The sequence below is a fragment of the Delphinus delphis genome, chromosome X (genome assembly GCF_949987515.2).
Source record: "Delphinus delphis chromosome X, mDelDel1.2, whole genome shotgun sequence".
Classification (NCBI taxonomy): Eukaryota; Metazoa; Chordata; class Mammalia; order Artiodactyla; family Delphinidae; genus Delphinus; species Delphinus delphis.
The window spans coordinates 36,039,758-36,067,620 of NC_082704.1; the positions used below are offsets into that span (position 1 = coordinate 36,039,758).

Below are 27,863 nucleotides of genomic sequence, written 5' to 3' on the forward strand. Positions count from 1 at the left end.
TCTGCCGCCAGAGTCGCCTGCTACACAGGCAGAGAAGGCAACTGCCAACAGAGACTGGTGGAAGATGGCCAAAGAAAGCTCCCCCCAGCAACCTGACCTCCTGCCTGGCATTTCCCCCACTGGACACATTCCTTTGGGTCAACAGGAGGCTCTTGGTAAAAAGAAATTACCAGGGGGAAGGAGAACCCATCAACCCCTTATCAGTCACAGAGCCTTCCATTTCTCACCTATGCCAACTTATCAGTGAGTCAGTAGGACTTGAGGAGGAGATTTCCAGGGAAAATGCTTTGATGAGCATATACAAACAAGATTCCCCGGACGGGAAAGCACTGAAGATAGATACCCCGAGTCGGGCTTGGACATATATATATTACTGCTCCTCGCGGCCTCTTCAGAACAGTTTGCTTGTGTTTACCAAGAAGAGCAGGAGAAAACAATCTCCTTTGTCATAAACTCTGCTACTCAAAGCTGCCCACTCAGGCAGTTTGGTTTCTTTACAGTGAGTCCAGGAATATTTGGGCACATTTGCCTGTCCCCTGAAAGCCTAAGGCCACCAGTTAGCCACGACCCATTGTATGGCCCACCCCAGGCAGTACCCCCCTAGTCTATATACTTAGTCAGCCTGGGTCACTTCTCCCAGAAGCCCCCCAACTATTCGGACCACAGTGAGCAGGTCATCATGTTCCTTCCCGGAGAAAAACTAAATAGTTCCCCTTCTGAGAAAGACCTTTCATTTTAACAGGGACCCTCAAGATTCAAACCCAAGGATGACATTAATGGTGAGAATTTCCTTTATGTTGATGGTCATCAGGGTATTTTTAGTCAGGATGGATTTTTTATCTGCAACCCACCCCCGCCACATCGTTCCAGTTATGTGGCTGTCACTTGCTCAGAATCAGGCTTGCTAGCCTGAAATCCCTCTTTGATGTTACTGCCAGCTGAGACTTGGCTGCCCTCCTCCTGGGCTTCATCACCCTCTACTGCTCCCTGTGGGTGCCCTGTTCCCAACTGACCCAGCCCCTCCAGCTAAAGATGGGAACTGAGCAAAGTCCCAGCATTAGTGCAGAACCAGGAGCACACACACGGGTGAATTATCCCTTTTATTGAAGAGGTCGGGCTTTGGTTCCAGGTCATTAGTGGCCACTTACTCAATTAAATTGTGTTTGGGTTGGGTTTTCCAAGTATGTTTGATTTTCACCAGTCTTCCGTGTTTTTAACTGCAGAGTTGCTCTTGTACAATGATTGTCCCCAAATTAACATGTTAACAGGAGGCAAATTCATGAATTTGCCTGTAGTTCTTCCCTGTGGAGGCCATTAGCCAAGTTCTAATACTTATCTAAACCTTCTCTTTACTTATTAAGCACATGTTTATGGCATTGAGACTGTGTGCCAGGCACTAGTCTAGACTCTGGGGGTGCCGTGATGAATAAGATAAGCCCCTGCCCTCGAAGAGCTTGTATTCTAGTCTAGAAAGCCAGTCACTGCTCACTTGAGACCATTTGCACTGTCCACTTCCAGTGGTCATGATCTTATCTCGCTGTGCCTTCAGTCCAATGGTCCTGCTAATTACTGACTGTGCCATTGGAGAAGCTCTCAAGGCCAAAACTTTATGCAAGTTACAAGTCCTCTGTGAGGGAATGATTGCTAAGACCTTCAAGACGCAAATTTTTTTTTTTTAATAACATCACTTTTTTTAATTGAAGTTAAGGACAAAAGTTGGCCACATTCAGAGATTAACAGGCCTCATCCAGATGGTTAAAACCATCTTCTCTTTCTTGGTTAACCATCTCCTAATTTTAAGTGATTTCCACAAGTTCTCTGGAACCATCTGAAATTGTCCTTTGAGGAGATCCACCACACCACCGCGTGGCAAAACTTGAGCAAACACACCGCCGGACACACCTCACTGGATATCATCATCATCAAAGAGATTTTCAGAATCATTAAAAAAGTCTGCATGAACTGCCTTTTCATTGGCTGCCAAGTCCATCAGGAGCCCTGTGCTGCCTCCTGCCTCGTCCAGATCCATGTAGGGCCCGGCACCTTCGGGAAACATCTCGTCCACCGCCTGCTTCACCTCCGCCTGTCAAGACACTAAATTTTGAATGTTGATTCCATCTGAACATCAGTCCCTCAAACTATGCCCCTCCCCATAGGCAGTATCCATAACTTGTGAAATCATGGAAACAACAAACTGGAACTGGACAGGAAGTTAGAAATGCTGGACTTTGAAACAGCATTGATAGGACTGCTCGTTTGGTGAGCCATTTTGCCAACAGCATTTGAGGACCAGGGCCCTTACTCATCACGGCACATATCGCATTCACATGGCCCTTTTTACTACCTGAAGAACTCAGCTATGCCGCCTATAGGATATCCACCATGTCTGGAAACATAGGCACATATATACATGTTGTCAAGGACATCATCAGTCTGCAAAAACTATACAATGTTATCTCCATTTCCAGACTTTGGGGAGTCCATAAACATATACACCTTGTGTGTTGTTTATGTGGGGCAGGGGGGCATCATTCCCATTTCATGAACGAGGAGCTAGCAGCATAGGGGGTTTAGAAGCCTTCTAAGCAGTTCTGGGGGCCTGGTGGTAAGGTAGAAAAGGAACTCTGGCCTTCTGACGTATTTTCTTCCCACTTGACCTAGTTCATTTAGAATGGGTGCCAGAGCTGCGTTTCTCAGGGGGCACCTACCCTGGCATACGCACTAGGAGAGTCCCTCTCAATTCGTCTTGTCATTACTCTCTGTCTGAGGACTCAGCTCCATGGGCCAAGCCCATTATTGCAGTAGCCTATTGTTAGAGAGAAATCACCTGGTGACAAGACAGATGCCTCTGGGTTGCCTCCGAACTGTGTTCAGGCCCCACTGCCCCCAGATGTCCAAGGAGTGTCTGTGAAACTCCCTTTTCTCAACTGCTGAGCTAGTAACTGTCTATACTTGGCCTTTCCTCAGTTTCCATGTTTACTTTAGCTCTTCTGCAACTCTGTCAACAAACGCCACAGTATTATTAGTTTTAGCAAATAACAGGATGTCAGAACTGTTGACCAGGATTTGTTACTTTGCTGTTAGAGCTCTATCCTAGGACACAGGGGCCAGTGTTCCTCTTATTTTTTAAGGTGTATGAGCTTTGGCAGGAAGCCTTTCCCAGGCAGGCCCACCGAGCTCTGCTCAGTCTATAGGCCTTTAAGGCTGCTCACTGCCAAGGCTCCACCCACCAAGACCTGGGCCCTTCTGTCTTTGCTCAGTGGTACAAAGACATCTGTAAGTAGATTTTTCAAATAATCAATGCAAATACTTTGAATTTTCCGTTTTTGTGCCTTAACCCTTACAGTCTTGCAGTGGCCTTTGAAGGAAGTCTGTACTTGCTAAGGCAGCTTCGGGGCTTAACATTCATGTGGAGAAGAGCGAGGGGGTGGTATTTTAGGCTGGCACTAAGAATTTCCAGGCTTTTGACCCAAAGTATCTTTCTCTTCCAATCCCACCCCCAACACTGCGTGTCTCAAGGGGCAAGAAAAGAGGTTAAAAGGGTTACTCTATTGCTGACAGGCAACCGGGAAGTCCAGGCCTTGGGGGAAACATAGCCTTTGTTTATTTAAGCCCCAAACCTAGCAGGCAGTGTAAATTAAACATAAAAATAAAATAAAATACTGAAACACAGGCCGGATGCGTACCACAGAGAGCAGTGAGTTCCCTTGGGAGAGGGGAGTCAGTAAGCCGCAGGGGTACCCTACTTGCCCCGGAGGCGCTTGCAAGCCATGGGATGGGATGCGGATGGTAGGGGCAGGGGAGCGCAAGGCTTGGCTCAGGGACGGGATGGGCACGTTTGCAGAGATCCTGGCAAGTCTTTGTAGTCAGCCCCAGCAAGCTCCTGAGGGGGGAATGAGTCACAGCCCTCCAGCCAACCTCGGAATGGATCCACGTTTGACCAGGCAGGGAGAGCCACAGGGCTGGAGGAGAGCTGGCTTTTGTTGAAGGGGGATAGGGCAGCTTAACTGACCAGACTGTGCTGTTGGAGAAAAATCAGCCCCTCTCCGTTCTCTCCCTCTCTCCAGGTTCTTCTCCCTTCCCGCCCTGTGATACCTGCCCCCCACGCCTCCAACCTCCCAGGCCAAGAGTTCCCACAGACAGCTGTGAAGTGTCTTAGAAGCAATCTGTTCCTCATTAACAGAGAAGCCAAATTTGCCAAAGGTTGATTTATAAATCAGAGCAAGTTTGCGTTATCTTTCTAACGCAGCTCTTTCTAATGAGCAGCTCTCATTCACGTTCTGATCAAGTTTTCAGGAGTGAGAGGGAAAGAGGTAGCCAGACATGACAGGGAAGGAGATGACTGAACAGATGTTAGGCTCAGAATATGCTGAGCCCCATCATCGTGTGTCACACAGAGTGGGTCGTGGTGGTCGTGGCACTCTGGGGAGTCTTCGGGTAGATCCTGTCTTGGCTCTCACCTGTAGGCCAGTGGTTCCCAAAAGCAGTTCCATGGACTGGGGCCAGAAGAGCTGCATCCTCATCTCCTGAAAGTACCCTTCTCAAGCCACAGATGTATTCTACTAGATTTTCTAGGGCTGGAGCCCAGGATATCCATACTCTCCTCACCTGGACCCATTTCTTTCCCTCCACAGCCCACCAGCAAGTTGTACCTGCTGTGTGTTTAATCATCTTCTGATGCTGATCCACCACTGACTACTGTGTTGAAAGTATTACAGAACTTTAGTTTATCCCTATTTAAGTATTTATAGCTGATAGTGGCAGAATGTGGTACTCTCCCAGGGCTTTTGCACTGGAAGAAAAAACTTTCCTAATTCCTCAAAGTGTAAAGAATTCCATTATAACTCAAAGGTATGACTCCGAGGGTGACGTTTGTAGGCACTGCAGTAGTCCGGTCAGGCAAACAGCTTGGACTGAGAGGAATTTTTCTCAGTGCCGTTCAAATCACACTTCTCAGGTCGTCAGTCACATGTGACATCTATGCCAGGACTGGCTCTCTTTAGAGCTGTCCTCGTGAGGAGCCTATGGGAATCATTTCCTAGGCATTCACATGATTGATTGTACACAAATGGTGCTTGTTTTTATTTCTCTTTCATTTGAATGTGTGATTGACATCTTTGAAAACTGTGGACCTGGCGGCACCAGCACTTCCTGTGCCCGGTGTACAGTGTGAAGCGTCAAGCTGGTTCCCCCTATGCCCACCTAACTTCCACTCCAAGCTTCCCCCAAGAGCCTGTCACCTATAACCCCTGCACAGCACGCAGCCAGCTCTGGATGTCAGAGAGAGCAGAGGCCACGGCTTGTAACACTCTGACTGGGTCTACAGCGTCCTGCCTTGCCACTTTGCATGTCCTATTGCTTTACTACCCCTTTGGGGGTCACGAAGCTGGCATCAGGTGAGAGAGACAGAGATGGAATGATGCCCTCTGCGTGCCTAGCTCTGTGAATTAGACTTTGTCAAAGGCTGAACGGGTGTTTGCATAAACGTGTGTGTGTGTGTGTGTGTGTGTATGTGTGTGTGTGCGCTTGTGTGCCGCCCTTTCTTCCTGATAAGGTGTGTGTATTCCTTGTCAGCAATTCTCAAACCGGGCAGGAGGCCTTCCTTAACCCCTCCCCGCATGCCTTTGAGCTGCCTGGCTCTGTTCCCATGGCTGGGGCTGGGTGGGGTGCCCCCAGGGAGAAGCTTGCCTTGTTTCTGTCCTTTCTTTCTCTTCTCCTGACTAGTGTGTCCCCTGCCCCTTCCTGCCACCGCCCCCCACCTCAGCTGGGCTGCCTTCTTTCCATCCGGGAAACCCAAGGGAGGGGGGAGGCGGCTGGAGAGCCAGAGGCCCTTTGCAATTACAGAGCCTTTCCTCACAAGTCACAGAGTCGCACAACAGAGGATCAAGGAGCTACCTCAAGTGAGCCCACGGTGAATAGCTCCGCTGTGAGTTAAACAAGGGCCTCGGGCGTACAATGTGAGAGCCTTGGGAGACTCATAATGCTCACCCATCGTGGCCCAGGAGCCCCCGCGCCTGAAGAGGCCGGCGTTATTACCGTCGTTTTGTTCCCCAGGGAACCTGGACCACTTCAGAGGTCACCCATTCTATAGCGGGGCCCACAGGGGAGTCAGGTGCTGCACCTCAGAGCCCCTGGCCTCTTCACAGGCCCCTTGTCTGCTGGCTCAGCGTCCCCAGCAAGATTCTCCTGGTTCTCGTCTTCCAAGCATTGCCAATAGTCCCAAGTCCTTCACATACCACTCAGAGTAACCCCGGCAACTGCCAGAAAAAAAAAAAAGGCTTGGAATTTCGGCTCTTGGGACTGCTCCATAAAGCAAAAGGACTGGGGAGAGGCCCTGCCAGTGTCTCCCTGGCCCGGAGAAGCTGGTGGAGGGCTGGTGCAGACAAACAAACACGGAGAGTAGCCATGTTCTTGCTGCTTCCTTTCCCAGCCCCTGAGAAGGCTGTCGAGGGCCAGGATTCCCAGAAGGTGGGCCGTGATGAGGGAGTTTATTTGCCCACGTGAAGATGCTCGCTGGTCTGGGAGGGCACTATAGAACAAGGATAAGACCACGAGGAGGTTGACAGAGGTGACCCCCTCCCCGTGCTAAACATAGACCCCCTTCTCAGAAGGAAGGGGCTGGCAACTCAGAGACCCTTAAGGACCTGTGCTTTGTTCCCCTGGTTTACAAAGGAAGGGAATCAGAGTGAGGGACCCTGACACTGTTGGCCACCATGTCAGAGGAGCCTTGGGTCCCACAGAAATTCCAAGTTTTGTGGCTGCTATGTTAATCCCCATCTAGATGGGCATGGACCAAACGACAGGGTGGGGAGAAAAAAGGCGGGCCCGATTCTGAGGACTGAAGTGATGCCAGGGGTGATGGCGGTGGTGTGGCCTTCCCAAACCCCAGGCTACCCTCCTGAGCACCCCCAAGCCCTAGGCTTTTTCCTGAAGTAAACATTTCACTGAGATCTAACCAGTAGGTAGACTTCAGAGTTCACCAGAGGCCCAGGATATTCTGGAAGGAAGCACAGTTGTTAACCTGCACTACCAGTTTGTTTGTTTGTTTTTAATTTCCCTGAAATGTGCCTTGTACTTTGAATAGGCAGTCGATCAACTTTGAATTGAGTTGAATTGAATTGTATTGAATGATGATGGCAACTAGTGTTGGGTGGAGGAGGGGATTCCATTTACCGAGGTTAATTTGACATTCTCTTTTTTCAGGAATATCTGTTTCATACTTGTAGATGGGTAATGGGGATGGTGGAAAATGAGAAGAGAGCTTAGAAAAATGATGGACGTAAATTTTCCCAGCTGCAAGGCAAAAAGAGAAGGGAGACAAGCATAAATATTGATACAAGGTTCATGAAATTTAAGATCCACTGAGCTAAATTGCATTCATTCCTGGATAACGTTGCCAGTACTTCCAGTCTTGCTGAGATGCCAGGAGAGACTGCCTACCCCCCATAGTTAGCCACCAAAGTTGGGGTAACAAAGGTGATTTGACAAGAGCCCTTTTTGACTTCTTTGAACGAGGGTGAGTGGAGTGGAGTGCCTTGTCCAAATGGGGTTTGGTTCTGCCTGTCATCCCTCGTGTCACTGGGAGATTGTTTGTGAAGCTCACATTGGATCCTGTCTGGGGAGGGAGCTGAAAGGCACAATTCATTGCTCCTGCCATCATTCAGTGCCAGGGTTTGGCCCAAATCAGTTGCTAGAGCCACTTTTCCAAGACAGTGTCCCTCTCCACCACGATTCCTCGTGGGCTCCCTGCCGCCCACCACTGCCTTCTGCATCTGCGTGCGCATCCTCCTCCCTGTTTTCCTGCCCCCCAAAGTCGACGTTCTGGGCCCTGGCCATGCAGGGCAGTTCACGTGACCCACAGAGGACAAGGCACTTTGTCTGTCTCCGCCTTTCCTTCTTGCTTCCCTCCTTCTGGACTTTGGGGATTTTCCATGAGGCCAAAGTAAAGATTAAGTGGCAGCATCCTTCCTGTCTATAGTCTCCCACACTGGAGTGGAACCAAGGGGAAGAGAGAAGAGTGGAGCCAGCACAAATTAAATGATGGCACTTCAGCCTCCTTATTCCCCCAGCCTCTTCAGAAAAAGGGACAAGTCAGTAACTAGACGTAGACAGAGCTTCAGGCAGAAGGGGGCCGCCGTGGAGGGGTAAATGGGGAGGGTTGTTTTGCAGCCTCCCTGTCAACTGTGCTAACACTCTGGTGCTCAGCATCCTTTTTGATTTCCTTGTCCAGCTCCTAACGCAGCGTTTGCTTGGTGGCTTGTCCCGCACCTCTCGCATCGTGTCTTTTCCCGCTTCTCCTGCCGCAAGACCCTGTGTTTCGCCGCCAACATTGCCGAGCCTTGGGGGTGGAACATTCCCTGTAGAAAATAAGGAAGACTTGCCTATAAAGAGTTTCCTTTGGGCTGCGTGGTACACAATGCTTTGAGTGTGACAAAAAGGGAAGTGAGATGTTCCCCCTTCTCACCACCCCCTACCTACCGCACCCACCCTGAGTCTGCCTCCCACCCCTCGGCAGCGTGCTGAGATCCTGCCCACAGGTTATGAGGCCCAGACTGCCCAGTCTCCGCCTTCCTGCGCCATGGGAACCCGAAATAGGAAGGACTCTTGTCCTAGAGAGTCTGGCTTTTGAAGTGGAACAGAACGGTGACGATGTTGAGACCCTTCTTCCACTTCAAAGGGAACAAGTTGGCTTCCAGGGCCACCTGAAACGGTGGGAGTTGACCCCATCCTCCTCATGCCACCCTCCACCTAGAAAGTCACCCTGAGAGAGGGAGGGTCAGCTGTGTCTGTTTAATCACAGAATCCCATAGCTGTAGGCCTAGAACCGAGAGCCAGCAAAGGACCTGGCTCATCAGCTGGGCGCTGTGACCACGGTGGCTCTGGGTCCAGCCTACCATGTAACTCACAGGATGGAAGAAAGGAAATTTGGAAACACACATGTTGGAGTTGCTATGCTGTTGAATCCTTAGGCCACTGTTTCCTGCCTGAGGCCCACCTCCAGAGACACAAGGACGCTGAGAGCCTCATAGATCAGCACTTTACTCAGAAAAGTTAGATCAGATCACAGTTACCCTATACAGCACAAGCTTCCACTCACTGCAACATTTGGCTCAGCTATTCTGGGCAGAGGAATTTTCCGGTGTGCCGAGGGTTACACAGAAAGCCTTTTGGGTTCCTCCAACTTCTCCCTCTCCCCCTCCTATCTGCCCCTGTCTCCCCTACCCCTGCTGTTTGAAAATCTTCCTACAGAGACATTTAGGTTGGTGGTCTCCCTTTAGCAAAGCCTGCGATCCAGGGATCCAGCCATTATTTGCGAACTGAGAATCATAAGCCCTCAGGGTGAGCTCTTCTCACTATTGGTTGGTAAACTAGAGGTGCAGAGGGGACTGAGAGATTGGCTGAGTGTGGGCTGAACCTGGGACATCCTTTCAAAGTTGTTTTTCTGAAATGAAATCCCTGAAATTAGCTTGTTTTCTTGTTGGTTTAATTCTCCTAAAAGCTGGACACAGCAGGTATAGGGGGGAGAAAGAGTTAATTAAGGGTGCCAGTTACAAACTGGAAATTGACTGGACTGTGATTATTGTCATGAGACTCCATACCTAATTTGGGATGCTGTGGAGTCCATTCTGGGAGCCAGCTAGTTGGCTTCATAGTTTCTATTTCCTAGGCAGAGAGGGCTTTCTTTAAGGACTGCAGTGGCTGCCTTTTGAAATAATGCAGGTGAGCAAAGCCCTGTTATGAAGCTCATTTGGACATTTTGTATATTCTTCTGGTCCCCCATGTTGCTGGAGTCCTAGGAGTACTTTCCCTGCCCCTCACCTTTTCTTCCTCTACACCACTTTCCTGGCACCTCCAACCCGTCCCCCAACTTCCTTGACTCACTCATTCAACAAACCTACTCCCTGCCCCCACTAGTAAGTGTAGTAAGAACAAACTTGGTCTCTACTCAGGAAGACCTGAGCTGGAGTCCCAGCTCTATAATTTATTAGCTGTGCCACCGCCTTGGGCAAGGTAGCCTCTCAGACCCTCGGTTTCTTCATCTGTTAAATGATGGTGACAGCACCTACACCACAGGGTTTGTGACTCAGCCAACACAGTGCCTGGCCCACAGCTGTTGCTCAGTTAATGGTAGCTGTTATTGTCAGCGGGTCTCAAGCCGAGCTTATTTCTAATTGAAGTATAATTAATGTACAATTCAAACACAGCCTTGCTAGCAAACTTCATCTGTTGTTTTTTTTCCCCTCCCCAAACTACCTGGATTTCTGTGCCTCTGTCTCCATATAAGGGAGTCCCCATTGAAGGAGCTGGTTTTTCTTCGGTCCCATGCCCTGTTTTCCTGGTGGTGTTTTTTCCCTGCCGACCCGGCTTATTTATCTCTCTTTCTTTCTTTTCATCATCTCCCTTGGAGTCTTGGGGTAGGTAGCAATAGTGAGTTGAGGAAAGATTTACAAGCCAATGAAAGGTCAACTCAGACTCTTCCTGGACCAAGAAAGCTCTATGTGACACAGAGGGCAGATTAATATATCAGGGAATTCCAGTATCCGCTAAGCTCCGGATTTAAGAAGGTTTTTTTTTATTTTTGCTCAAATAATGTTCTTGATGACCTATAAATGTGGTATGTACTTTGTTCTGTCTACCACACGCAGCTTAGCATGAACACCTTGTTCAGGGAGTTTGTGACCTGAAGATAACATGATATCCTGAGATTGGGATTGTCTCCCAGCTAAACTGGGGTGAAGGAAATCACCATCCTGGGCTAGTGCATGCAGTAGGTTTGCTTGGGTAGATCTCTTTGTCGGTCCTTTGCAAATAGAATGGCCCTTGTGCACGTATTACCACTGGTGGGATCCAATGGGAGCTCCACGTCATAGTGAAAAATGTTGGCTGTTCGGTGGCATGACTGCACGGGCAGCCTGAAGAAAACTAAGGCCTTCAGACTGGGCTTAACTGGGGCCTTGGCCAGGGTGTCTGTGCCAGGTACCTGGTTAGGTGAAATATCCTGAAGCAAATAATAATTACCTTCTTTGCTGATAAGAGGCCCCAGTACTTTTCCAATAGCTTGATTGCACTAGGGTATTTCTTTGGACCATAGCCTGAATCACCAACTGATTCATGGGTACTGGCCCTAACTTCATCCAAACTATTGTATGTGTGGTGAAACCCAATGTTCTTCTTACGGCCCTGAGTTGGTGTAAATAATACTCCCAGTTGCATCACCTGTCCCTTGTTTGGTCTAGGTTGCTCCATCTGGCTGCAATTCTGCTTCAGACCACCAGGTGGCCGCACTTAGGAAAGAGCAGGATAAAAGGACCTCAAACCTCTGATGGCTTTTTTTTTTTTTAAGCTTGACGCTTAAAAGAATGAAAATATATTTTGATGGTAACATGTGTAACTCTTAGTAGGCAACAGTCACCTCATTTTCCCTGTGATTTGGAATCTGTTTGTCTGTGAAGTACCCTGTAACCCCGTGTGTGGCTGGACCAATCACAGGGCGGGTGTTCTCCTGGGATGGTTTATATTTAGCCTTGGTTTGTAGTTTTGCTGTCATTTGCTGTTCATAGGACAGTAACAAAATCTTGTTTTTAAAAATAGGAACATGAGATCCTGGATGATGTTGAATAGGGTGTTGAGACCAAAGAGAAAAGGGCTGGCATCTTGCGGTCACTGCAGTGCCCACTCCCCTACTGTCTCCTCCCCACCTCCTCTGTCACCCACCTGGCCCCCAGCTGCCCCCTTGTACATGTTCCCCCACTCATCTGAGTTCCTGGACACTCATGCTCTCCTCCATACATGCACACTGGCATGTACAGATTAGCTAGTCCGTGCATGTCACAGATCTGTGCATGTGTCAGTACACGGACAGGTACATCCGTAGGAGGAGGTGAGTGGATAGATGCTGCGGATGGGGGCAAGCCAGTGGACAAGCTGGCTGGGTGAGGGGACATGCAACTGACAAAGTCTGTGTGCAGGAGAGAGGCTGAGAAGGCAGGCACCAGGAAGGAGTGAGGGTCCTGATGGTGAGGGCGGGTGTCCAGGGAGGGCGGCCTGTGACAGCACTGCAAAGACACGGGAGGTATGCTGGCGGACATCCGAAGAAGAGCTTTTAAAACCAGCGCCGCCCTCTACTGAAGGCTTCCTACCTCCTGTAATGGCATTTGTACTTCTCATTTCTCTAAGAAATCAGTTCCATTTGGTTTTTACCAATCTCCAGAGCCCTCTTTGGAGTTGCCAGTTGGCACAAGAAAGTGCTGAACTGTTTACAGTCCCAGACTAAGGTTCAGGGAGGGGATGTGGTTTAACTGAGCCACAAAGCCCGGTACAGGACTCATTTGCATGCCGCTGACGCCATGTGACGCAGCCGGCTCCTCCTATATAAAGAAGAAGGAGCCGAAATATCTCCGAGTCTGGGTTGGACTGGCGGCCGTGGAGTTTTTGACACACCAGGTGACACCCCTCGAGTCACTTCCCTTCAACTCTGGAACGCCCGACCGGCTTTGGGTTCGCTCGGCAGCCTTCGCCCCCCTCGTAGCCCCAGGGCCCGACGCGCAGAGCCCAGCCCCGTCCAGCGCGCCAGCAGCCAGCGGCTGCCCAGCCCGCCCAGCCCAGCCCGCAGCCCGCAGCCCGCAGCCCGGCCAGAGCTCCCCGGCAGCCCGAGCCATGAATACCGAAATGTATCAGACCCCCATGGAGGTGGCGGTCTACCAGCTGCACAATTTCAACATCTCCTTCTTCTCTTCCCTGCTTGGAGGGGATGTGGTTTCCGTTAAGCTGGATAACAGGTAACCCCTGGCCACAGCTCCCAAGCCCGGGCGCCGGCGGGGGCTGGGCTGAGAGCGGGATCTCCGAGCGAGCCGTGCGCCGCCGGTCCCCGTTCCCCGCGGTGCAGCATCCTGGGAAGGGGCGGGGGTAGGGGACGCAGGGAAGGGGGGGGTCACCGCCGCGCTGGGATCCGCCGTCGGAGCGTCCCTGCGGCCGCTGCACCGTAAGAACGAGCTGCTGCAGCCGGGGGCGGAGGCAGAGGGGCAGTGGGCCTGGGCTGGGCAGGGGGGCTAGCCGCGCGCCGTGCGCCGCTGGGGAGCAGGCCGGAAGCTGTCGAGCCGAGGAGGAATTCCTAGCTAGCTTCGGAGCTCGGTAGGTTTGCCTGGGACCTTCTGGGCCGGCGCCGGAATGGGCTGGCGGCCGGGGACTCCCTGGGCCGCGCGCCCCCATTGTTTGCATGTCGCCGAGCAGGCCTCGCTGGCCCGTGCGCCCCTGGACCCGCGCGCTGCTCCACGCGGAGCTCTGGGCGGTGGCGGCGCGGAGCCGGTCTGGGTGGGGAGGTGCAGCTTCCTGCAGGGGCCAGAGAGGGACCTAGGGACAAAGTGCCCGGAACTTCGGGCCAGCGAGGCGATAGAGAGGAAGAGCTGGGGCAGATGGAGGACTTTGTGGCCACCGCTACCAGGTACTCAGACTGGAACCAAGTGGGTAACGCAGTGGCTTTCCTTTTTGTCTTGGCAGTGCCTCCGGAGCCAGCGTGGTGGCCTTAGACAACAAGATCGAGCAGGCCATGGTGAGTGGCATCACTGCGTCATTCCCATCCCCAGACCTGGCTACTGCTTATGTAACTCAGGGTGGCAGTGAGCGGGTGGGTGCAAAAGCCAAGTGCCCGAGGAAGCTGACAGCCTGCCTCCTGTCCCCTTGGAGGCCTTAGCTAGAGTCCCATCAGAGTGGCACCTTTTAGGGCATTTCCAGGCCACCCTTGCTGGACCCTCTCCTTTGCTCCTCCTTCTCCCATCCCAGGGCTTTGCAGCAGCCTCTGGCTCCCTCCTGGGCCCGTGGCAGGGCAGGGAGCTCAGACCCTTGGATTTGTCTGCATCCCACAGTTGGCAGGGGCCAGAGCTCATTGGATGCCACCGCACTGCAGTGCCTCTGCAGAGCCTGGGCTGGGGTCAGGAGTTGGGAGGAAACAGGAAGCAAAGCACCCCACCCCTTCTCCCTCCTTCACCAGGTAGAGGTCGTACTCCACCAAGCAGCCAAAATGGCTGCAGGGGATTGGGGCCTCCAGCAGTTTTAGCAAACACTTTATTGTGCCCCGGAGCCTAATGACACAGCTCCCCGCCCCCAGTGCAGTCATCTGAATTCAGAGAGGATGAAGCCATCCGGGTACCTTCCCCCAGGGCCAGTGTCCTTTCCGGCCAGGCTGCAGGACAGCTGCAGCTCAGTATGCTGGGTCCTGTGGACAGGAGAAGTCTCCAGAAGAGCCCATTATATTCTCCTGGTGGAGATGGGTAAAGCAGACCAACAGTACAGGGTGCATTGCAGGTGTTCCCTGGGATCTGGGCCAGCCGCGGGACCTTATGTGGAAATGGGGATATAGCATACCACTGCCAACCAGCAGAAGTCTCACCCAAAAGTCTCCCAGGAGGCCAGCTTTGAAAGTCATCAGAAACTTACAGGGGGGAATTCCTATGTAGTTCAAAGCTGGGCTCCCAACTCAGGCGTGGCCCCGATCACGCAGCTCTCCTGAGCGAAGGTTTAGGTGCTTCGGAGAAAGGGGCAGGAGGACCAGGGCTGCGGGGCCAGCATTCCGAGGGGCTGCTGAGGGAAGGCTGGAGGTTGGCAGCATGAGGGACAGCGCAGGCGCCCCAACGGCCAGGAGAAGGTGCCGCAGAGGGGCCGCCGCGGCTAACGGATAGCTTTGTCGTGATCTCCTCCGGGACAGGATCTGGTGAAGAATCATCTGATGTATGCTGTGAGAGAGGAGGTGGAGATCCTGAAGGAGCAGATCCGGGAGCTGGTGGAGAAGAACTCCCAGCTGGAGCGTGAAAACACTCTCTTGAAGACCTTGGCGAGCCCAGAGCAGCTGGAGAAGTTCCAGTCCCGTCTGAGCCCCGAGGAGCCAGCTCCCGAAACCCCAGAAGCACCCGAGGCCCCCGGTGGTTCTGCGGTGTAAGTGGCTCTGTCCTCAGGGTGGGCAGAGCCACTAAACTTGTTCTACCTAGTTCTTTCCAGTTTGTTTTTGGCTCCCCAAGCGTCATCTCACGTGGAGAACTTTACACCTAGCATAGCTGGTGCCAAGAGATGTCCCAAGGACATGGCCACCTGGGTCCACTCCAGTGACAGACCCCTGACAAAGAGCAGGTCTCTGGAGGCTGAGTTGCATGGGGCCTCGTCACCCCAAGCCAGCGAGCCTCTAATGCCACCGCGCCCTGGGGGCTCCCAGGGCCTGGGCAACTTAGCTGCAACTGGCAGAGGAGAAAGGTAGTTTGAGACAGGCCGCCAGTTTGCTCCAGAAAGTCTAAGGGGTCTGGTTTTTCATTTCCATGGACATCTTCAACAGCTTCACCTGACAACGACTGTCCTATGAAGAAGCCAGTTGTGGTTTAAGCAGAGGCAGCCTCTCTCTCTTCCCCTGCCTCGCCAAGGCAGGGCCACAGTTGGGAGAGATTGAGCCAAGTCAGCCTTCTGTTGGTTAATATGGTGTAATGCATGGCTTTCTGCACAGCCCAGTGTGGGATTACGGCTTTGGGATGACCGCTTACAAAGTTCTGTTTGGTTAGTGTTGGCATAGTTTTTCTATATAGCCATACGTGCGTATATATACCCATAGGGCTAGATCTGTATCTTAGTGTAGCGATGTATACATATACACATACACCTATGTGTTGAAGGGCCTAACCAGCTTTGGGAGTATTGACTGGTCCCTTATCTCTTAAGGCTAATTCTTTGACTGTGTTCATCTACCAGGCTGATCCAGTTTGTCCTTTAGGTTAAGTAAAACTAAAGAGTAAAGGTGGGGGGGGCACCCTCTGAATGCCTTGCTGCTGCAACCTTTGCCCCATCTGTCCCCTGAAGACATGTGAGGTCCTCTTTTGAATGCCAAACCCACCATTCACTGGTGCTGACTACATAGAATGGGGTTGAGAGAAGATCAGCTGGAACTCCACATTGTCATTCGAAAACTTTTTTTTTTTTTTGGAAAACTTGCAAATGAACAGAATGAGTAGCTTGCCGGTGTCCTCTTGTGGACAAGGATAGACAAGGGAATGGCTTTGACCCGACGGTGCCTGGGTGATGTGCTCAGGGAGCTTGTCTCTAGGGAGTTCTGTGGCAGTGAGAACACTTTCCACTTTCTGACATCTTATCCTGATGTTATGTCTCCAGGATTTGGACTTTGATGTTTCAAATGTAGCTTGAAATTTCAATAAAGTTTGCTCTTTTTTTTTTCTAAAAATAAACCTGGTGTCTTACTGAGTTTAAAATGGAGTGGGCGGTAGGGGCCCCAGGGGCACTGGTTTTCTGACTCGCTGTCCGTTCACCGGCACACCCTGAGTGGCAGGCCTGTGCTACAGCCATGATCTTGTGTAACTGTCACAACACCCCCATTGTACGGGTGAAGAGGCTGAGGCTCAGCCCGTTTAAGTGACTTGCACAAAGTCACACAGCTATTATGGCGAGTTGGGACCCAATCTTCCATCCATCCCTCTGTCCTGCTCCTGCTTTCATATAACAGCTTCGGAGTGAGTGGCGAGGTGACTCCTAACACAACTTCAGCTCGAGGGGGTGATTCGGGAGGAAGGATACCCCAAGAAGGTCCAAAAGAAAAGGACAGGGGGTCCATGTGAGGGAGCATGAAGTGAGGAACTGAATAAATGTGAGTGGGCCCCTTCCCTCTTTTGAAACATCATCCAGATTACTTGGTGCATTCTCTTTAATACCAATCCACAGGAGACCCCTGACATGGGCAAAGGAGCTAAGAGGGCCTCAGTGAGGAAAGGACACAATGTATGCGGTGGCCCAAACCCCATCCCTCTCCCCCAAGGAAAGATGCTCTCAAGCCCTGCTGCCCCACTTGTCACTGCTGAAAGTTCACTCACAAAACCCACCAGCCTCGTGGGCACGGCCAAGTCTAACGATCCCGACTCCACTTCCCTCTTCTGCCTCTCTTTGAAGGTCATCCTCACCCATCACCCTTTCCCTGGCCCCATGTCTCTGGCATCTGGCGTCCTGCCATTTCTGATTCTGGGCATTCATTGTCTCCTCCACCACGCCCTAACCTGGAGCCACTGAGCTGTGTTCTAAGCCCCCTGGTTTCCCAGGGGAGGCTATCACCCCAAATGTGAGTGACTCCATTCAATCTCAGCTTCCTATAACATATGCACCTCCCGCTTTGTCACTTGAAATTTAAAAGAACTCCTTGATTTTCCTGAGCCATAAACCTCAAGGACCAAGAGGTGTTGGCTCCCTTTCTTGCACCCGTCGCTGCCTAAATACTTTCCAAATGTCAGGCTTCCTTCACCGTAGAGGTCGTACATGTTGGCCTGTTCATTCCGAATCACTAAACCGCTTAGGACGTTACAAACCCCTGCTTGCTGGCCTCTCAAATCCCAACTTCCCTCCCTGCTTCTCACCTCCCTACTCATGATGCCAAGTTCATTGTCTGCACCTGCCCATTTGGTTGATTTTGGGGCTGTGCAGATTTCACAGTTGCTGGGATGGACACAAACTGAATCAGGCAGCTACTCCCCTAGCTTCCCCCACCTCTTGCCCCAACCGGGCCCCCCCAAGTTCCCACTTACTCCCATCCCATCCCCCTCTCAGGAAGAACTGAGAGACTTCTCGACTCTTGGGCTCATCTGCAGACTTACAACGCCCTGATTTCCAGCCAAACAAGAACCAACCGATGAAAAAAGCAATCGCAGAAGATGCCCCAGCAAGTATACAGCCCTCTCTGGTCATCTAGCCCTTCCCTACGAGAAAGGGGAAAAAACGTACCCACAGTCACACAGTGGGAAAGAGAGAACAACTTGGCTTCCTAGGCAACCGTGACTAAACAGAGACAAACACTGCAACTTCTAAGGCCGCAGCGGTTGCTAGAGTAGATAAGAGGAACTTTGTGGCTGTTTGTTAGTCACATAGAGGAGCAGCTCTTGTTGTTGTTCCACAGAAAACCAAGCAGGGGTGGGGAAAGGCAAAAGAACACATTGCTCCTGGAAAGACCTTCACAGGCTTTGGTGTTCTGGGCTCAGCTGGTCCAGCTGGACCCAGAACAAGGAAAAGAACCAGAAGAGCAGTAGCCTTAATGGTCCCCTGCCTGGACATGCCCCCTCTCCCAGGACCCTCCTATGTATCATCTCATCTAATCCTCACGCAGCCAGCCCTTAGAAAAAGAGGCACTTAAGATTCACCTCCATTTCACAGATAAGAAAACTGAGAGCCAGAGAGCTCCGTGCTACTCCCATGGCTCCCCGTGATCCCATGGGGCAGTGGTTCCCACAGCCTTGTCAACAAGGGCGCCTTTTAAATGTCAAAACTCTTCTCAGATCTCCCCCAACCTGAGAGTGGTTGAACTCTTAGTATAGTCATACCTCACTTTATTGTGCTTCGTGGCTACTGCATTTTGTTTTTTTTCTTTTTTACAAATTAAAGGTTTCTGGCCACTGTGCGTCAAACAAATCTATCAGTGCCATTTTTCGAACAGCATTTGCTCACTTTCTGTCCCCGTGTCACATTTTGGTAATTCTCGCCATATTTTAAACTTTTTCACTATTGTTATATTTGTTATGGTGATCTGTGATCAGTGATCTTTGATGTTACTATGACTCACTGAAGGCTCAGTTGATGGTTAGCATTTTTCAGCAATAAAGTATTTTTTAATTAAGGTATGCACATTGTTTTTTAAGCCATAATGCTATCGCACACTTAATAGACTACAGTATAGTGTAAACATAACTTTGATATGCACTGAGAAACTAAAAACTTCATGTGACTCGCTTAATTACGATATTTGCTTTATGGCCGTGGTCTGGAACTGAACCCGCAGTATCTCCAAGGTATGCCTGTATTCTCTGAGAAAGAGAGAGAACACGTAATGACAAGCAGTGGCTGTGAATTCAATGGGGCTTTTAAAGGAACTTAACTGTATTCGCCACAAAAGCATAGAGGTGGATTTGAAAAGTAGAACAGAAATGTGGGTGGTAGATTATTTACAGACAAAGACCTCAGGGGTGCAAGGTGCAGGGCTCCCAGGCTGGAAACCACCACAGAAGAGGGTGTTTCTGGTTAGGCTCCAAGAAGGAACCCAGGGAGTGAGCAGATGAGGAATAGTGGCCACTGGGACATGGCGTGTAAGGGAGAAGGATTCTAGAAAGACCATAGGAAATAACGTGCACAACCCAATGTCTCTTAGGGTATTTTGAAGTGTCCTAACATAATCCTACTTATCCTGGAAAAATCTTGATTTCAAATCTCACCTCCTCTCCTCCTAGTTGGTTAGAAATCGATGGACATAATTATTGCTTTGTAGACAGCCTAGTTCCTCAGGTTGTCTCATGCAGAGCTGCTCGCTGGAACCCAAATACTTAACAATTAGCTACCTCCGTTAGATCAGGCAAAGCTTGACAGAGAACGCCACCAGTTAGCTATTCCAAGCAGAAGCGGTTTCCAGGGAAGAGCTCGCTGGGAGGGGCCATCATAAAAATGATTAAGTAATAATAGCTGGCACATGGCACTTCCTTTGTGTCAGACAATGTTCTATAGGCCCTTTTACTTCTATTGCCTCTTTTAATCATCTCTGCAAACCTATGAGGATGTACCATTAAGATCTCCATTTTACAGATGAGAGAACGAGAAGACAAGGCACAGAGAGGTGAAGCAACTTGCCCGAAGTCCTATAGCAAGTGAATGGCCAGGCCACGATGGAGGGGAGGGGAGATGGATGCATTGAGAAACTGGCTGGAAAATCTCAACAGTTTTCATAATTCCCCCTAAGTCACCAGAGGTGTTCTGGGGGTGGGGTGGGGGGAGGTAGAAAGGAGACCACCCCCAACTAGCAGAGGGACTAACATGAGATTAAAAATGACCAATGAAGCTGGCTGGATGGAGTGAATAGGAAAGGAGGAAAGAGGAAGAATGCGAGGCCAACTTGGCTGGCTCCCAGCCAGTTGAATCGAGCTAGGACCTAACGGGTCTGAGGGAGCCATGGTAAGCTTCTGAGCGGGGAAGTGATGTGATGCCAAAGATATTTGCAGAAGATGGGTCCTGGCAGCTGGGGATGCTGGAGCAGAGAAAGGCTAGCCGAAGGCAAGCCAGCTGTTGCGGTAATCCAGGTGTGAGGTGATAAAGGCCAGCCGGGGCAGGGAGGGGGTCGTGGAAAAGAGACAAAGGGACAAAGCCAAAAGGCACTGTAGGGCAGTGTTTCTCCGAGTGTGGTCTGCAGTCCACTCACCTCAGGTTTGTTGGGAAGTTGGTTTAAAATGCAGATTCCAAGCCCTACCCCCAGACTAAAGAGGGGAGCGGGCGGGGCTTGGGATTGATAACGCTAACAAGCTCCCCTGGTCATGCTGGAGGATGTGAAAGTTTGAGGAACCACCACTAAGTGAAAAAATTATCAGCATGACCTGGTAATAAAGTGAGTTGGGATGAGAAAGCAAAGTAGCCACAGGTCAAGGATGACTTGAAAGTTTTGTGTTTTCTCTTCTTTTCAACTGTGATAAAATACATATAGCATAAAACGTACCATTGCAACCATTCTTAAGTGTGCAGTCCAGTGACATTAAGTACATTCACATTGTTGTGCAACCATCGTCACCATCCATCTCCAGGACTTTCTCCTCCTCCCAAACTGAAACTCTGGACCCATTAAACACCAACTCCCCTTTTCCCCTCCCCGCAGCCTCAGGTGACGTGAAAGTTTGGAGTCCAGAGGACTGAGAGACAATGGAAGCACCGAAGAGGCAGGGGTGTAGGAAAAGGCTGCAGATTTGCCAAGGGAAGATGAATTCCAATTTTGAACTCTGGCTGAGCTAAGCATATTTCCATATGGAAATATCCCAGAACCAGCCATGGAAAGAAATGTGAGGTCTGAGGCTGGAGCACCAGATGCGGTGTGTCTGCGTGTCACAGGGGCTGGAGTGATGCGAGTGGATGTGCGCCCCAGGAAGTGGGTGCAGAGGAGGCCAAGCAGAAAGCCCAGAGCCATGCTTCAGAGGCCGCCCACAGTGAGGAGGGAGGGCCGGCTGGGAGGTGTCAGAGAAAGACAAGAAAAGCCCCAAGGGAACACTGAGGTTTTTCTGATCTCCTCCCCATCTTTATCTTTTGGTCTATTCTTTTTGACATTTCCTCTCCAGAGTCCTTAGCAAAAACCCCACCAGCTTATTAAATTAAACTAATTCTTAAAGGTCATTTTGGGGTAGAATGAGGCAGCTGAGATAGTCTAGGAAGAGGAGTCAGGAGTCCTGGGCTGTTGTCCTGGTCTTTGGCTAACAAGCTATAGGACCTTGGGCAAGTCATTGGTGTCCTCGCCAGACGTGAGCTTCTCAATCTGCAAAACAAAGCAGTTACCCAGGATCGATTCTAAGCCACGTGCCTAGGAAGTACCCGGGCCAGGAAGAGCCCTCTAGGCATGAGATTTGTACAGCTACCTCCTGGCTCTAGGCCTCAGTTTTCCTTCCAGTCCCCAGATTCTCTTCATCCTCATATCGAGTTCTTATCAAGTTGTTGAAGAAAAAGCCACTTTTAAAGACAGATACATCGCTCAGCACCCCGACACTCCACGTGATTTTGTAGAGGAAGGAATCACCTACAGCCTTATTTCCCAGCCTTTCTCATTGCATGAATCACTTCTGGTTGCCTATATTGTGACAACACACTTACGAGCTGTGGGTCACCAAACTCACATGGGAGGGAGGTGGGTGGGTGGCACAGAGGTCATCTTGGGTAGGCAGAGGGAATCGGTTCGCCTAGGAAACACTTGTGACTGATGCAGATAAAGAGAGAGGGCAGGAAAGGAATGAAAAAGAGATGACTTTGGAGAGAGTGGGCAGGATAGGACAGGAACCAGAAGAGGAGGAATGTGGGCCCCAGGGGCAGCCCCAGACCCTTAGACCTTCCTCAGCATGGCTCCTCTGCCGGGAACTTCCTGCTGCCACTGCCTAAGAACAAACAGGACAAATTCTCCACCAAAGATTGACTCTGTGGGTCCCGAACTGTCCCAAACATCTCTTCTTTGCCGTCCTTTGCCATCCAGAACCCAGACATCTCAAGGGCAAAGCTAGCCTAACTGTCGTGCAGAAGCATCTCGAGGGACAGGCAATGTCCCAGCGAGTTAAGTCACACCTGGGATCAGAGGACAGAGTAATACGCCATCAGTGCTGGGCGGGGCCCTTGAGATCAACTGTCCCAACCTCCTCATTTCCCAGAGGAGGACATGGACGCCCGGACAGAGAAACAGGCTTGTCCCAGCCACTCATGCAGTAGGCAGCAGGGCCAGGACGAGCCCACGAGTTACAGATGACCCTTTTGCTCTAGGCCTCAGGGTCCCCATCGGTAAAGGGAGGAACTGGGCCAGAGCAATGACTATTAACTTTGGCTGCACATTGGAATGACCTGGCAAGAGTTTAATGGAATGCTGGTGTCTTGAACTCCGTCCCCAGAAATGTTGATAAAATCGATGAGGGACTGTAACCTGGGCACCGGCACTGGTCAGCTCCCCAGGTGATTCCTGGATGATCTGTGAGGATGGTTTCAATCTTGACATCCATTCGTGCCACACACATCGGCACCTGCTGTGTGCCCTGTCCTCTGCTAGGCACGGGCCAGGGCAAACCCGGGCCCTGTGATCCTGGTGCTGGTTTCCTGTCTCCATGTGGAGAGGGCAGATGAGACAGGCTGCTCATATTAACAGGTCTGTTTACAGGCAGCTCTACTCTTTCTCCAGGCAGCTTCATGATTAATAAAGGAGATATTCTTATCTCCTGTCTGACTCATATGTATGTCTCTCTTGATCAATTCTGATTTCAGGCAGAAGAAAAAAGATGCTATTTATCAGCCTCCTCAAACTCTAAAACATTCTGCTGGGGATGACGAGCAGTATACAAATAACCCTATGGCCCCTTGTCAGCCTCGTTTGCAGGCTTCTCCTCCTCTAAATGTTGGAGCGCCTCTGGGCTCGGCTCTACCCTACTTTCTCGCTCTGGTTGGTTCCATCTATTCCCAAGGTCCTAAGTAGCATCCCCCCATTAATGACTCCCAAATTTATATTGCCAGTCCTAAGCATTCCCCTGAACTCCAGGCTCAAATATTCGACTGTCTCCTTGACAGCCCCATATGTATGTTTCACAAGTACATCAATATCTACCTGATAAAAATCAAAGTCTTGACTCCCAACTCCCCCAGTGTATCCGACCTCAGTGTAAGGCACCACCATCTACACAGCTGCTCAAACCGGACGCTTGATTCCTCCCTCCCCCTCAGCTCCCACATCTAATCCATCGCCCAGCGTGACCCACTCCACCTCCGAAAACACACCCTGAATCCCTCTACTTCTTTCCAGCCCCATCACGGCTCCCTGGTCTAAGCCACCCTCATCTCTCACATGGAGGCAAAGGCCTCACACATTGGTCTCCCTGCTTGCACACTGGCCCTTGTCCACTTCCACACAGCAGCCAGAGCGACTTTCTTAATGCAAAACTAGATCCTAGTATTCCTTTACTTTAAGCTTATCAGAGGCTTATCATTGCACTTACAATAAAGTCCAAACTCCTTTGCATGGCCTACAAGTGCCTATGTGATCTGGCCTCTGCTGACCTCTCCAGCCTTTACGTGTGTCACTCCCCCGTTCTTACCAAGCTCCAACCCTCCTGAGTGTCTTTCATTCCTGAAACACACCTCAGAGCCTTTGTGCACGTGGTTCCCTCAGTCCAGATGCTCCCACCAGCTCTGCCACCCGACTCTCTGCATGGCTGTTTGCTCCTGGCCTTTGGCTGTCTCCCTTCCTCTGACAGGTCTCACCCCTAACCCTATCTACAGAAGTTTCCCCCATTATTGTTTCTTTCCTTGCACTTATCCCAAATGGGAATGACTAGTTCACGTATTTTTGTTTGTTGTTTCTCCCTCACTGCACAGGAAGCTCCCTGAAGGCAGGACCCACACCTGTTTTGCTCACCACTACATCCTCGGAGCTGAATCCAGGACCTGACACATGCTGATCAGCAAAAAAAAAAAAAAAAAAAAAAAAATTATGGGAGGTTCAGATGTTGTAGCAGGTGATGGTAGGTTAGGGAAGAAATTTTGGATGGGGACACGGAGGGAGCTTTCCCAGTCTTTCAAATCACACATGTAAATTTGTCTGTTGATTATGTCAATTATGAAAGCAACAAATTGTTTATTCTTTCAACAATTTTCAATTGAGCCTGTCCTATGTGTCAGACACTGGCCTAGGCACTGAGGATACTGTGACAAATCTGAGAGTGTGATGTGGGTTCTCTTGGGGCTTACTGTGAAGGGAAACTGCATACAGCCTAGTGGTATTCCCATACCTCTTGCCTAGAGAAATCCCCTCTGTTATCCCTTAAGACAGTCCAAATGCTCACTTTTCTCCAATTTTAACCTATAAAACTTCACCCCATTACCTGGAGCCACTTGTCAAGCTCCAGTCTCATTTTAGGGAGACTGTATAGTATTAGTTACGATTAGCTCTGGTTGCAATAACAGAAAAAAAAAATAGTTGCTTTAAAAGGATAGATGTTCATTTATCTCTCCCATAAGAAAAGTCTGCAGGTAGGCAGTCCAGGGTTGATAGGGTGACTCTATAAAGTCACCAGAGACTCAAATTTCTTCCAAGTTGCTGCTCCACCAGACTTATAGCATGTTGCCTCATTGTCCACAATGGCTGCTCAAGCTCCAGCCATTGTATCCACAATCTAGACAACAAAAAGGAGGAAGGGGAAGAAAAAATCACTGCTTCCTTTTGAGGGAGCTTGCCAGAAACACTGTACAACACTTCTGCTTACATCTCATTGGCCAGCTCTTAGTCTGGCCACTCCTCCTAAGGGAGGCTTTCTTTAACTGCATACATGGCCACCCCCAAAGAAATTTAAGTTTCTGTTTTGTGAGGTTTTTTTTTTTGAAGCTGCATCTGTTATCTATTGCCACGATAACACTGCATAGCAAACAACCATCGGAATCAGTAACATAAAACAATAAATATTTATTTAGCTCGTGAGTTTGTAGGGCTCAGCCTATTTGGACTGGGCTTAGTTCCTTTCAACCAAGCTCACTCACGTGCCCTGATCTTTTCCTAGAACCAGCTTTTGGTTTTATTGACTTTTTTCTACTTTTCTATACTTTCTATTTTATTACTTTCCATGTTTGCCTTTATAATTTTCTTTTTCTCTGCTTACTTTGAGTTTCACTTGCTGTTTTTCTAGTTCTTAAGATGAAAGATTAGGGTATTGATTTGAAACTTTACTTAAATATAGATAGATGTTTACAGCCATACATTTTCTACTTAGCACCACTTAAGCTGTATAAGTTTGATACATAGTGTATTCTTTTTACTCATCTCAATGTTTTGCTTGTGATTTATTTTTTGATCCAGTGTTTAACTTGGTGTTGTGTAATTTGCACATATTTTTGCATTTTTGTGGGGTTTTTTTAATTGAAGTATAGCTGAGTAACAATATTATATTAGTTTCAGGTATAAAACAAAGTGATTCAATATTTTTATAGATTATACTCCATTTAAAGTTATTATAAAATAATGGCTATATTTCCCTATGCTGTGCAATATATCCTTGTTGCTTATCTATTTTATACATAGTAGCTTGTGTCTCTTAATCTTCTACCCCTGTCTTGCCCTGTCTCCCTTCCCTCTTCCAACTGGTAATAAGGAAGAGAAGAATACATGTTGGAGTAAACAACCAGAAGTTTCTTCTCTGGGTGTTTGGATATACTGAAAGATGAGAAAGAGAGAGAAGAAGAAAAGAGGAAGAAGGCATAAAAAAGTGCATCATAAAAGGGTCTGTGGCCATTGACTTCCACCTAAGGGGATGTACCAGAGCTGGCAGGCAGGTGTGGTCTATGCCCTGGGAACAGAGCGAGTCCGGCCTCACCCCACCAACCATCACTGTCTTCCACCCTCCAACGTCACACTCAAGACACGAAATTCCCTGGCGGTCCAGTGGTTAGGGCTCCGTGCTTTCACTGCAGGGGTCAAAGGTTCGATCCCCGGTCAGGGAGCTAAGATTCCGCATGTCGCACGGCCCAGCCAAAAAGAAAGAAAGAAAGAAAAGCAGACAGACAGGCTGCGTGGAGAAGATGCTCATTTGAGGGGATTATTTTCTATGGGAATGTAGCATTTTGCAGAGCTAAAAGATTTTTGTGGGTGAAAATTACCCAATCACACCTAGTTCCCCAAACCTAGGAATACAGGATCTGTTTCAACAGCCTTCAAACTTGCTGAAGAGCAGTTGCCAACCTTATGGAGAACGACATAGACAATTCAGTGTCCCCTAAAGACAGACTGCTCCCTCAATTTCCTTCTCCTTCTAACTCCAAAGGCTTCCATGTCATATCGGCAGTGGCTGCCTTGCAGAGGGTCCAAGAATGGGTTTATTTTGCTTTTAGCAAAAAGCAAGGGACTCTTTAGAACTTTGGTCATCGGGGCTCCCAATTGAATTCTTCTACAAGAGTTTCCTTTGAAGGTCCACAGTTTAATGACTTTCGATCTCCCCCATCAAGCCTGTGAAATGCGACACCAGGGCATGATTGAGGAATGCTGAGGAAACTAGGACTTAAAGAAAATATTTTTCTCGCCTCTGGGCAGAGCCCATTCTGGTACCAGGCTGAGCTGTGGAAGTTTGTCACCTGACCCTGCCCATCCAGCTAGCAAGAATTCCTCAGGCAAAACATAAGTCCTGCCCTCCCACGAATGCTGAACATTCTGGTTTTTGCCCTTAGGAAGAAACCGGTAAATAACTGCATTCTCTTCTCCCGGTTGCATACCCCCTTCCTTGCAAAACCAAAGAATTGGGTCACATTATCTAAGTCTATGTGGTTTAGAAGGGCTCGACATCAAGCTTCAAACTGTTGTCAGACACACATGTCAGAGCACAGCCTGCGTTCTCCTGGGCGACACGAAGGGAAGCTGCTGAGTTCCAAAGTTCGGCAAGTTGTTTTTCCATACACTTCTGATCATCTTAACCCATGAGACCTATTTCCGTTCCTCTACTAGCGAGGCATTAAGCTCTCTTGGGAGTACGTAAAACTAGCCCAGACAGGCACACCGTTAGGGTATGGAAAAGGGAAAGTTCCCAGAAATCCCTGTCATCAAATTACCAAAGCCACCCCCGCCCTTTGTAGATTCAGTCATTCAGTCACCCACTTGTTCGTTCAATAAATATTAATAGAGAACATATTGTGTGCCAGACTCTCTGACAGATGAGGTTCCTGATCTCCTGGAGCCTACATTCTAGTGGAGGGAGACAGACAATCAAGAAACAAACAAGAGCAACATCAGGTAGAGAGGAAGCTGAGGCTGTGAGAGAGGAAGGGACTTGCCCAAGATCACACGGTCCATGTCTTCTGACTCCTGGTCCCTTATTTTTTCATTGAACATACACTGAGTGTTGAGGACCTACCATGTGCCAGGCATAATGCTAGGCACTGAGGATATAAGACAAATAAGACAGGCAAGGTTCCTGTCCTTACAGAGCCAGGGAAACCAACCATAAATAAACACACAGAAAACCATAGAGACTTACTGTTTCTAGTCCAGTATGTAAGGAGCTTAGAAGTCACCACTCCATCCAACAACAAGTAAAAGGCTTAGCTTCATAAGACAAGTCAGATCACTGGGTAAACTGCTGCCCCCCAAACTGGAGAGACAGGCAAGCAGATACAGACTCACACCTTAGAGCAGAAACCTCCATGGGAACCAGTACTGGGGTAGGAAAACCTAAAGTGTAATTGATGAATTGCCGGTGGCTCAGTGTGGACAAGCCTGAGATTTTAAAACTCCAGGGGACCCAGCCATAGGGAAGCCATCATACTTTTGTGAACTTTATCTCCAGGAGCTCAACCAGGTCCTTAGAGTGAATGTTGGA

At 49.6% G+C, this 27,863-nt stretch overlaps 1 protein-coding gene across 5 annotated transcripts in view; it reads left to right on the forward strand.

Moving 5' to 3' along the window:
- TSC22D3 (TSC22 domain family member 3) overlaps positions 1–16,213 on the forward strand; it is a 58,842-nt gene extending 42,629 nt beyond the window's left edge. For 3 of the 5 annotated variants that reach the window (XM_060002934.1, XM_060002933.1, XM_060002935.1), the window contains exons 3-4: positions 13,498–13,549; positions 14,702–16,213. In XM_060002934.1, the coding sequence (XP_059858917.1) occupies positions 13,498–13,549; positions 14,702–14,932 (283 nt within the window). In that variant the 3' untranslated portion in view covers positions 14,933–16,213. Of the gene's footprint in view, positions 1–12,406; positions 12,780–13,052; positions 13,132–13,497; positions 13,550–14,701 lie in introns of those variants that run through there. The other 2 variants (XM_060002936.1, XM_069540383.1) reach the window with 2 other exon arrangements.
- Positions 16,214–27,863: the final 11,650 nt, after the last annotated feature.